Source organism: Diceros bicornis, chromosome 32 (assembly GCF_020826845.1).
Source record: "Diceros bicornis minor isolate mBicDic1 chromosome 32, mDicBic1.mat.cur, whole genome shotgun sequence".
In the NCBI taxonomy this organism is placed as follows: Eukaryota; Metazoa; Chordata; class Mammalia; order Perissodactyla; family Rhinocerotidae; genus Diceros; species Diceros bicornis.
Window position 1 is genome coordinate 535,890 of NC_080771.1, and position 12,382 is coordinate 548,271.

General features: G+C 37.7%; 1 protein-coding gene across 1 annotated transcript in view; it reads right to left on the minus strand.

Annotated features, from left to right (window-relative positions):
• Positions 1–250: 250 nt before the first annotated feature.
• SHCBP1 (SHC binding and spindle associated 1) overlaps positions 251–12,382 on the minus strand; it is a 29,188-nt gene continuing 17,056 nt past the window's right edge. Inside the window, exons 9-13 of the mRNA XM_058527729.1 lie at positions 11,774–11,905; positions 10,993–11,111; positions 3,358–3,444; positions 2,657–2,798; positions 251–1,936 (exon numbers count right to left, since the gene is read on the minus strand). Of these exons, the coding sequence (XP_058383712.1) occupies positions 1,611–1,936; positions 2,657–2,798; positions 3,358–3,444; positions 10,993–11,111; positions 11,774–11,905 (806 nt within the window). The 3' untranslated portion in view covers positions 251–1,610. The remainder of the gene's footprint in view (positions 1,937–2,656; positions 2,799–3,357; positions 3,445–10,992; positions 11,112–11,773; positions 11,906–12,382) is intronic.

A 12,382-nucleotide genomic window follows, 5' to 3' on the forward strand; every position in this document is an offset into this window, starting at 1 on the left:
CGCTCAACTCTTCACGACTGAGGCAAGATGTACTCTATGTAACTTCAGGAAGAATACATTAGGCCTATTCACTAATAATTTATCACATGAATAAAAATTAATAAAAGTCTAGATTTAAACTAACATAGAAATGAAATCTGAAAAACGATCATGCTATAAAAAGCAACAAAGAAGGTATTGACTAGCTACTTGTCATTCTTTTGACACTCTAGTAAGTTACATGAGAATACACAAAATCTAAGCTCCAAGATACAGTGGAAATTCAATTGGAAAACCAATTTTATTTATTTTTTATTTATTGATGTTTTAATAGTTTTTAACATTGTGAAATTTTGGGTTGTACATTTTTGTTTGTCCATCACCATATATATGACTCCCTTCAACCCTTGTGTCCACCCCCCCCACCCAATTTTATTTTTTTTTAAGTTGAATAAATGGTTTTTAAGTCAGTATTTGGCACAAGTTGATACAGAATTAATTAGCATTACTTTTGCAACAGGATTAAAGAGTAAAAGAAAAATGCCTTTCAATGGCCAAACAAAAAAGCTAAGATAAATCTTTTCACATTTAGTAGCATATGAAAAGGAAGAACTATAATTTATTCAAATTTAAGATACAAACAATCACAGTGAGGAAAAAAATTAAGACTCTTTCTGAAACACTAAAAAGACATCAAAATGTTGTGTTTACCTCAAAGGATCACATATGCTAAGCGGCATGATGGCCCACAAGGCGTTTGGAAAAACACAAGATTCGATTTATTATTTCATCATTGTAATTTTAATCAGTTGGCATATTAATATCACATACACTTTTTTAATATAAATATTTTTAAAACCTGTGTTTTACGATATCAAGAACACAGAGATGATATAGGTTATATAGGTAGTCATTTTGACTGTGTATGAAATGTGATCAGAATACTGTTATGGTAAAAGAAAAGCCCCTTCTTTTTAATCATTTGTATTCAGGAACAGTGAGAATGCTCTATGTGCACTGGCTCTGAAGATCACGTCACTTCTGTCAAACCTGCTGTGCTGTGTTACTGTTTTGACGATTACACAGCTCAACATAAAAATGCATCCCACTCGATTCTCAGTAAGTCTGATGAGGCAGATAACCTCCCAGTCATAGAAGCTTTTACTTTAAGACAAGCATTATGCAAATACAGCATGGAAATCAGACTTGCTGTAATTGGGGTAAAAAGACAACTGTAAGAACCCTGTATTTCTGACACTGTTGCATTTTTGTGCACTCATCTTGCATTTCCTGCCCTTCTTCCTCCTCTCTGAAGTGCTAGATTAAAGTGTATTTACACTAGAAAGTTACTAATAGGCTTAATACAAGAGAACCATGTTTGAGAAAGCAAGACTTTCTGGAAAGAAACCTCCAATTATTTTCCATATTATACGTTTTCATGACCTTTCTTATAAAGAGGGAGTGTTTTATGTGCAACACCTGCAGATAGAAATAAATCCACATTTCACTCAAACCAAATCAAATATATCAAATATAAAATACACACATGAAGCGAACTATGACAGCAGCAATGATTCTTGGGGCAGCATACACAAAATCCAGCATTTAGCCATCTACTTGTAGCATACTGGTCAGAAAAGAAACGTGCCAAAACTCCCTTTCCCATTCCACTTGAATTGGTTCCCCACAATTGAAACAAACATCTCCTGTGACATTAAGTTGTCATCAGCTTGTGTGATCCCCAGCTCACTCAACCTTTTCCTCTTCATCTGGCCTTTTTGCGTGGAGGCAGCAACCAGTTCATTTACAATTTCACAATTGCCTTCGACTTGCTCGGAAAGGTCAGATCTTGCGTAAAGCTCCGTTCTACCAGTTGCACACTGAATCAGCTCTTCCAGATCCACTCTTTCAGCTGCATCGGCCTCTCCACTTGTCTGAATTTTAAGTGCTCTATTTTCTGGAGAAACAAACAAATTATAACAAATAAAGTTAAATACAAAAACTAATCCAACTAAAACATATATATTTCTATAGTCTATTAGAGCTTTCAAGTTTTTTCTGCTAAGGATTCCTGAAGGACGACAAGGACCACTCACCATCCTTTAAACTGTCCTCACACATGCCCATGCCTAATACTTCTCTGTGACTGAGATTTCATAGTGATTCGGGGCATGGCTTCAAATTCATGAATTTCCCAGAGTTAGCTCAGCTTTGCTGTCAAGAAAGACAGTTGACAGGGAGGCATTTACTTCTACCAAAAATAAATAGAGGCCAACTCCACGATCCCCTCCAGTAAATGAGCCTGCAACCCGGCACACTCCTTTCTCTGCCTCCAGCCTTAACAAATGCCAGCGGGAGCCACCACTGCTATCAGATGCCCATCCTTAATCTACAAGTTTATAGAAAGCCACGCATGATAAGAAGGGAATTGCAGGACCATGAAACCATACATCAAGGTTTGAATGAATAATTGAACTAGTTGAGCTTGAAAATTTTTTTCACCCTGAGATTCTATAATGTTATAGCTTTACCAAGCTTCCCCATCTTCATGCCCCTGTATGCCAGTTATCTTTTTTAAGGAGGAGAGCAAGACTCAGATTTTTAATCAGAGTTTAATGCTGAAATAAAGTAAATTAGACCTGGCTTTTATTTTTAAAAATTACTAAATATACCATACCTTCAGTTTCATCTTGCGCACTTTCTTGCAGGTCAGAGAAAATTGTAGGTTTCACCAAGACGACACCATAACCTTCATTATTATGTATGACATTATTCACCATGGATATTCTTGGAATGTCATAATGCTCATCTAAGAAGTCCTGTGACATTGAAAGCAGATGTTTTAAGGAACTGCCACAGTCAACACTGCCTGCTGTGAAACCTTCTCACTTTTTCAGGCTATTTTAAAAGTAACACAGAAAGCTATGCTGGCCGGCCCCGTGGCTTAGCGGTTAAGTGCGCGCGCTCCACTGCTGGCGGCCCGGGTTCGGATCCCGGGCACGCACCGAGGCACCACTTCTCTGGCCATGCTGAGGCCGAGTACCACATACAGCAACTAGAAGGATGTGCAGCTATGACACACAACTACCTACTGGGGCTTTGGGGGGACAAAAATAAATAAAATCTTAAAAAAAAAAAAAAAGAAAGCTATGCTTATCAATATGTGGTAGCACAGTCAGAGCTCTGAGTGACACAGCATTCCTCTGTCGTGTTTGCAGATCTATAGACAGCAAAGTATTCTCACAAGAGACTTTCAATCACCACCTATTGATACCATTAAAACAACAGAACCCAACATGGGAATTTAATAAAACATAATTATTTTTTAGGTGAAATCATTCTAACCCTTGGAAAGAGGGTGTTTCAGGAGGTGCTCACCTTAATGAGTATCCCTTCCTTGCAGTGATGGATCCCATTGTCACTCAGGGTGCACTTACTCCCAGGATATATCTCTATACCAGCACCCTACAAGTTACATTTTAAGGCAATGACAGTCAGTTTTTAAAAGGCAGGACTATAAGAGGTTTATTACAATCACTTCTTAGACTTTAACAGCACAAATATAGTGTTTTATAGAAAGTTTTATTAGGTATTTCTAATCAACATTTCCATTTGCTCCATTTCCAGCAAATTGTCTATCATTTATCACTTTCAAAAACCACAAACACACACACACACACACACACACACACACACACACACACACACACTACACTGGGTAGGAGTATCAACACTTGATTGCTGTTCCACTCTCTTTTATTCTGGACAAATCAGTTTTCTAATTCTGCCGGAAAAAAACCAAGTCATTTAACAATTTCAGTGAAAGATGCACATATTCAAAACGACTATCTTCTCAGAGATACTCAATTAGTTAGAGGACAGTATTTGAGTCTAGTAAAATATTGTAATTTGAGGATAGAAATAAGACCCTATATTTTTAAAAACACACCACTCTTTTTTTTTTATAATTTTATTTATTTTTTTTCCCCCAAAGCCCCAGTAGATAGTTGTATGTCATAGTTGCACATCCTTCTAGTTGCTGTATATGGGACGCGGCCTCAGCATGGCCGGAGAAGCTGTGCGTCGGTGCATGCCCGGGATCCGAACCCGGGCCGCCAGCAGCGGAGCGCGCGTACTTAACTGCTAGGCCACGGGGTCGGCCCAAAACACACCACTCTTAAAATATCCCAACCTAACTTAAAAGTCATGTCTATGAGGGCCGGCCCTGTGGCTTAGCGGTTAAGCGTCCGCGCTCTGCTGCTGGTGGCCCGAATTCGGATCCCCGGGCGTGCACCAACATACCGCTTCTCCGGCCATGCCGAGGCCGTGTCCCACATACAGCAACTAGAAGGATGTGCAGCTATAACATACAACTATCTACTGGGGCTTTGGGGGGAAAAATAAATAAATAAAATCTTTAAAAAAAAAATAAAAGTCATGTCTATGAGTTAAACAATCAATGGTCTCTACTACTACACACGTTAAAATTAGCAGCCAACTCAAGTGCCTCATGTACACAGAGTAACCAGAGAGATTCACGCTTGGCCCAATGCACCACACTGTCCCTCAGCACCACATGGTACCAACAAAAAAGGAACAGTAACAGGAATAATTTATTTCCTGATACTATGCTAGGCACTTTGGGGAGTAAAAATGATTCACTCACACCTCTATAGTTATTTAAGAAATCATTTTTGGAATAATTGCACACACAATATCATGGATGAAGAAGAGTTGCTACTAACCACTTATGACACATCTACTGCATGTATGTTGTCTTTCTAGGAGTAGCAGTGTACCATGAGAAAACATTCATCATTACTTCCCCCTTTGGGGATTACTAGAACATACAGGGCTGAGTGTCCACTACGCACCAACCCAACTCTCCGTAGAGAAGTAAAAAGATCTGCTAATTGGGCCTTCAGCTAAGAGATTTTCAGTTTGGGGTTATGTACAAAAAAGATTTAGGGGCAAAAACGTTAAAAGTATAGGGCCGGCCCCGTGGCTTAGCAGTTAAGTGATCACGCTCCGCTGCTGGCGGCCCGGGTTCGGATCCTGGGCGTGCACCGACGCACCGCTTCTCCGGCCATGCTGAGGCCGTGTCCCACATACAGCAACTAGGAGGATGTGCAGCTATGACATACAACTATCTACTGGGGCTTTGGGGGAAAAATAAATAAATAAATAAAATTATAAAAAAAAAAGACATTAAAAGTACATATACAACAAAATAGTTAAAATTAAATACCAAATTATCAGGAATCACATAAAACTTAAAAAGGAGACTAATTTAAGTCAGCAGCTGCCTAGCAAACCAAAACCAAGATGTCAGAGATGTTAGAATTAGTTGACAAATGATTTTAAATCAGCCATGATAAAAATGCTTTAATAAGCAATTATGAACACACACTTAAAGAAAATGAAAAATGAAAGTCTCGGCAAAGAAATAGAAGATAGAAAGAACCAAATGGAAATTTCAGAACTGAGAAATATAATAACTGAAATAAAAAGCTCAGTGGAGGGCCGGCCCCGTGGCTTAGCGGTTAAGTGCTCGCGCTCCGCTGCTGGCGGCCCGGGTTCGGATCCTGGGCGCGCACCGACGCACCACTTCTCTGGCCATGCTGAGGCCACGTCCCACATACAGCAACTAGAAGGATGTGCAGCTGTGACATACAACTATCTACTGGGGCTTTTTAAAGATTTAAATAAAATCTTTAGAAAAAAAAAAAAAAGCTCAGTGGACAGGCTCAACAGCAGAAGGGAAAGGACAGAGGAAAGAACCAGAAGACAGAACAGAAATGACTGAATCTGAACAAGAGAGAAATGCACTGAAAAAGAAAAGTGAGCAGAGCCTCAGGGACTTGTGGGACTACAAGAGAAGATCCAAAATTCATGTCATCAGAGTCCTAGAAGGAGAGGAGAAGGAAGATGAGGCTAAAAAAAAGAAAAAACCTCAAAGAAATAATGGCTAAAAACTCTCAAATTTGGCAAGAGACATAAACCTACAGATTCAAGAAGCTGAGAAAACCCCAAACAGGATATACTTAAAGAAATCCATGCCAACATACATCATAATTAAACTTCTCAAAGCTTAAGACCAAAAAAAAAAACAAAAACAAAAACAAAACAAGAAAGAAAGAAACACATCTTGAAAGCAGCCAGAGAAAAACAATACCTTATCTTTATCTATATGGGAAAAAATTCAAATGATAGAGGATTTCTCATCAGAAACCCTGGAGGCCAGAAGAAAGTGGCACAATATTGTTCAAGGGCTGAAAGAAAAGAACTGTCAACCTAGAATCCTATACCCAATGAAAATAGCCTTCAGGTATAAAGAGGAAATCAAAACATTCTAAGATGAAGGAAAACAAAGAGAATTTGTCACCAGCAGACCTACCCCACCCTAAAAGAATGGCTAAAGGAAGTTCTCTAAACAAAAAAGAAACAATAAAAGGGAAAATCTTAGAACATCAGAAATGAAGAAAATATACAGTATGCAAAAATATGAGTAAATACAATAGGCTCTCCTTCTCTTGAGTTTCTACGTTATATTTGACATTTGAAACAAAACTCCTAACACTGTCTATTGTGGTTCTAACTGTACATAGAGGAAATGTTAAAGACATTATATTATAGATGGGAGACAGTAAAGAGATATTAAGGGAGGTAAAGTTTCTGTACTTGAATTGGTGAAATGACATCAGTAAACTGTGATAAGTTATGTAGATACAATGTAATATCTAGAGCACCACTTAAAAAGCTATATAAAGAGATACACTGAAAAACAAATGGATTTCTAAGAAATGTTCAGGTAACCCACAGGATGGCAGAAAAAAGAAAAGAGAGAAATGAAAAACAGAGAATAAATAGAAAACAAAAAATAAAATGGCAGAATAAAGAATATCAATAATTGCATTAAACGTAAATGGTCTAAATACACCAATTAAAAGACACAGGCTAGCAAAATGGATTAAAAAACAAGACCCAACTATATGCTGTCTACAACTCACTTCAAACAGAACAATAAAGGCAGGTTGAAAGTAAAAGGATGGAAAAAGATATATCATGCAAACATTAACCAAAGGAAAGCATGTATGGCTATATTAATATCAGATAAAGTAGTCTTCAAAGCAAAGAAAATTACTAGATAGACAGTAACATTATATAATGATAAACAGGCTGACTCACCAAAAAGACATAGCAATCTTAAATGGGTATGCACCAAATAAGAGAACTGCAAAATATGTGTAGCAAAAACTAATAAGACTGAAAGGAGAAACAGACAAATCCACAATTATAGTTGGAGACTTCAACATCCATCTCTCAACAATTGATACAACTACATAGAAAGTCAGAGAGAATACAGAACTCAAAAACACCATCAACCAACCTGATCTACTTGAAATTTATAGAATACTCCACCCAATAACAGCAGAATACACATTCTTTTCAAGGGCCCATGGTACATATACCAAGATAGACCATATCCTAGGCCATAAAAACAATCTTCAACAAATTTAAAAGAATTGAAATCATACAGTGTTTTCTGACCACAATGAAATCAAACTAGAAGTCAGCAACAAAAGATCATAGTAAAACTCCAAACACTTGGAAACTAAACAACATACTTCTAAATACTGCATGGGTCAAAGAAGGAAAATACAACATACCAAAATTTGTGGAACACAGCTAAAGCAGCACCAAGAGGGAAATTTATAACATTAAAAGTGTACATTAGAAACAAGGAAAAGTCTCAAATCAATAATCTAAGCTCTCACCTGAAGAACCTAGAAAAAGAGCAAAATAAACCCAAAGCAAACAGAAGGAAGAAAATAATAAAGACAAGAGAAGAAATAAATGAAAATAGAATAAAGAAAAATCAATGAAACAAAGAGCTGGCACTTTGAAAAAAAATCAATAAAATTGACAAGCATCTAGCAAGATTTGACAAAGAAACAAAAGAAAGACTACACAAACTACCAAAATCAAGAATTAATAGGGAATATCACCACAGACTCTGCAGACATCAAAAGAATAAGGGAATGCCACAAACACCTCTATACACTTACATTTGGCAATTTAGAAGAAGAAATGGTCTACCTGCCTCCCCAGGCTGACATGAGGCCTAACAGGCTGGGTGGGGAGTCGTGCATATCACCAATCCTGGTGCACCAGGAGCCATTGCTGCACCACAGTTTATTGGAACTCCTATCTAAATCTCATCAAGACGGGGTTGGCCTGGTGGTGTAGTGGCTAAGTTCGCGTGCTCCACTTCAGCAGCTCGGGGTTCACGGGTTTGGATCCTGGGCGCGGACCTACGCATCACTTATCAAGCCATGCTGTGGCAGGTGTCCCACATATAAAGTAGAGGAAGATGGGCACAGATGTTAGCCCAGGGCCAATCTTCCTCAGCAAAAAGAGGAGGATTGGCAACGAATGTTAGCTCAGGGCTAATCTTCCTCACACACACACAAAAAAATCTCAGCAAGACTTTTTGTAGATACAGACAAGATTTTTCTAAAATTTATATTGAAAGGCAAAGGAACCAGAATAGCTGAAACAATTTTGAAAAAGATAAACAAAGTAGGAGGAATCACTCTACCAGATTTCAAGACTTAATACATAGCTACAGGTATTGGTGGAAGGATAAGTACACAGATCAGTGGAACAGAAAAGAGAACCCAGGGATGGATCCACACAAATATACCCAAATGATTTTTGACAAGGGTGCAAAACCAATTTATTAGAGGAAGGACAGCCTTTTTAAGAAATGGTGGAGTTGCAACTGGACATCCATAGGCAAATAAAGGAAACTTAACCTAAAACTCACATTGTATACCAAAATTAACTCAAAAATGGATTATGATCTTAAATGTAAAATGTAAACTATAAAATTTTTAGGAAAAAAATAGGAGAAAATCTTTGAGATCTAGAGCTAGGTGGAGTTCTTACACTTAACACCAAAAGCACAACCCATAAAAGGAAAAAGTCTGATAAATTAAACTTCATTAAAATGTAAAATTTTGCTCTGTAAGAGCAAAAAGTGAAGACAAAAAGATAAGCTACAGACTAGCATAAAATATCTGTAAACCACATTTCCAACAGAGGACTAGTATTTAGAATATAAAAAGAACTCTCAAAACTCTACAGTATAAAAGAACAAACAATCCAATTAGAAAATGAGCAAAAGTCATGAATAGACATTTCCCTGAAGAGGAGATATGGATGGCAGTTAAGCACACGAAAAAACGTTCAACATCATTAACCACTAGGGAAATGCAAGTTAAACAACAGCTATCAGATGGCTAAAATTAAAAATAGTGCAAATACCAAATGCTGGTGAGGATATGAACACACTAGATCACTCAAACACTGCTGGTGGGAACGTAAAATGTACAACTAGTCTGGCAAACAGTTTGGCAGTTTCTTTCTTTCTTTTTTTTTTTTGTGAGGAAGATCAGCCCTGAGCTAACATCCAGTGCCAATCCTCCTCTTTTTGCTGAGGAAGATTGGCCCTGAGCTAACATCTGTGCTCATCTTCCTCTACTTTACATGGGACCCCACCACAGCATGGCTTGACAAGCGGTGCGTTGGTACACGATCCGAACCTGAGAACCCAGGGCCGTGGAAGCGTAGTGTGTGCACTTAACCGCTGGGCCACCAGGCCGGCCCCTGACAATTTCTTTAAAAAAAAAAAAAAAAAAAAAAAGTAAACATGCAACTACCATATGACCCACAACTGTACTCCTGGGCATCTACCCCAGAGAAATGAAAACTGTTCACACAATAAGCTGTACACAAATGTTTACAGCAGCTTTATTTACAATAGCCAAAAACTGGAAACAACCCAGATGTCCCTCAACAGGTGAACAGTTAAACTGTGGAACAATCAACCATACATCAGAATACCACTCAGCAATAAAGAGGAACAACCGATTGGTGCATGCAACAACCTGGATGAAGCTCTAGAGAATTGAGCTGAGTGAAACAGCCATTCCCAAAAGGCTACATACTGTATGATTCTGCGTACGTTAACATTCTTGACCTGATGAAATAATAGAAATGAGGAACAGGCTAGCGTTTGCCAGCGATCAGGGAGGAAGTCGGAAGGAAAAGCAAGTGGATGTGGCTGTAAAAGGGTAACGTGAGTCATGGAAATATTCACGGGGACTGAATCAAGGTTCTCCTGGTTGTGACACTGTACTATAGTTTTGTAAGATGTTACAATTGGGGGAAACTGGTAAAGGGTATACATATAGGATATTTCTGTATTATTTCTTACAACAGCCTGTGAATCTACAATTAAATAGTGTAACTTATTTACACTATAAAATATAAAGTATAATTTTAAAAAAAGCAACTGAGCTTCAATTGCTACAAAATCATTTACAAAGTTACAACTTTAAGGATCTAAATCTCTCTTACAGTTATCATCGAGAAACTGTGAGATCTATTATTTTTCTCCCTAATCTCTGTTTTGAAAATGCTAAATAATGGGCCGGCCCCGTGGCTTAGCGGTTAAGTGCGCGCACTCTGCTACTGGCAGCCCCGGATGGGATCCCGGGCGCGCCGACGCACCATTTCTCCGGCCATGCTGAGGCGGCGTCCCACATACAGCAACTAGAAGGATGTGCAACTATGACATACAACAACGTACTGGGGCTTTGGGGGCAAAAAAAAAAAAAAAAAAAAAAAAAGGAGGAGGATTGGCAATAGATGTTAGCTCAGAGCCGGTCTTCCTCAGCAAAATGAGGAGGATTAGCATGGACGTTAGCTCAGGGCTGATCTTCCTCTCAAATAAATAAATAAATAAATAAAACTGTTAAAAAAAAAAAGAAAATGCTAAATAAGAAGAACTATACAATTGAGTCTGGCTGACTAGTACATATAAGTGTCTGAATTCTTGGAAGAAAGAGAACAGGAGTATGCATTTACATCTTGGTCCCACATTTTATTTACTTATTTACAACTTAAACCTAAACTACTTCCCCAAAGGATAACAAATTATCATACCTTGGCACCATATAAATCCGAATTCTTCATTAAAAATTCTGCTGAGGTTCGTACTGTGACCCCTGTAGTTTCACACTGCAGTACACAGTTTTCCAACGTCGTCTTGCCATGGTGAATGACTATGATGAAAACACGCATTCCAATGCTTTAGGAAGTAATGTATCTTTTCCAACATTAGAAATGGCCTAGAGCTGACATTAGACAAAGTCTAAATATTTCTCAATAGCTATCATTTAAACTTTGTTACTGGAATTACAAATTCATAATTTACAAAATAATGACTATTTTGAGTTATATTCTAAAATCTAAAAGCAGCATTCTTAAAAAAGAATGACTTGACCTCAGAAATGCAAAATCAAGTTAAAAGGCACTTTTCATTACAAAAAAAGTATCAGAAAGTAACTTTCATGAATATTCTGAAAGGGAGAAGAAAAGGAGACCCAATTCAAGAAAGGGGATGCAGATCCTAGGAACAAACAATAGGGCAACATGAAGACAGACGTGTGAGCCTAGGGCTAAAGTGAGCACCAAGAACACAGGCCACAGTGCTGGAATGCTTCAAAGGAGAAAAATCATCACACAGAAACCAAATTATAAGAATAGGCTGAACTCTTTTTCACTTTAGAGTAAGCCTCCTAAGTCATCATGCTTTGTACATAAATAATTAATCAGCCTTTCACATACCCGAGAGTGGTATTTTATTAAACTGTATCTTCCAGGGAAAGTAAAGTTTTCCTTCAAAGCCTGGAACAAATAACACACGAAATATTCAGACACTTACTTAAGATTCCTTCTACAGCATCATGTTGAACAAATTTTATGCTTGAGATTTTAATATCTGCACCCGTACAATCCACAAAAGTGTCTCCTTTGCCCCTCTTCTCTATCACAATATCATCTGGTAGACCATATCCTAAGGAAGAGAGCAAGAACACTTAAGATGGGTGAGGGGAAATGTCCAAACACAAAATTGCTATGATATATTTCTCTATTTTAAATGATCCAAATGGTATTTGAGACCAGTCAACCCAGTTGTATGTACATAAAATCTAATTGTCTCCTCACATATCTTGTTTAATTTAAACCAGCTATACAATTTTTAATAACAACTCAATTTGCCCCCATATCAGGAAAACTACCCTATCAATCATCTCAGACCAGCTCCGCACTAAATTCACTTACAAAACTGCTTTAAAAAAAAATAATCCTAAGTACTCACAGCTGAGTCAAAGGGCTTTAAAGCATTTAGCCCTCATAAGCCTTTTTTCCAACTGTACGATTCTATTTTTCTAATATAAATTAGGTTTGAAAAAGCCTAAGCATTTCTCAAGATTTTCTAATTTTAAAATTCTCTTAAACAGATTGACTTAAAATCTGACAAATTGTCTTT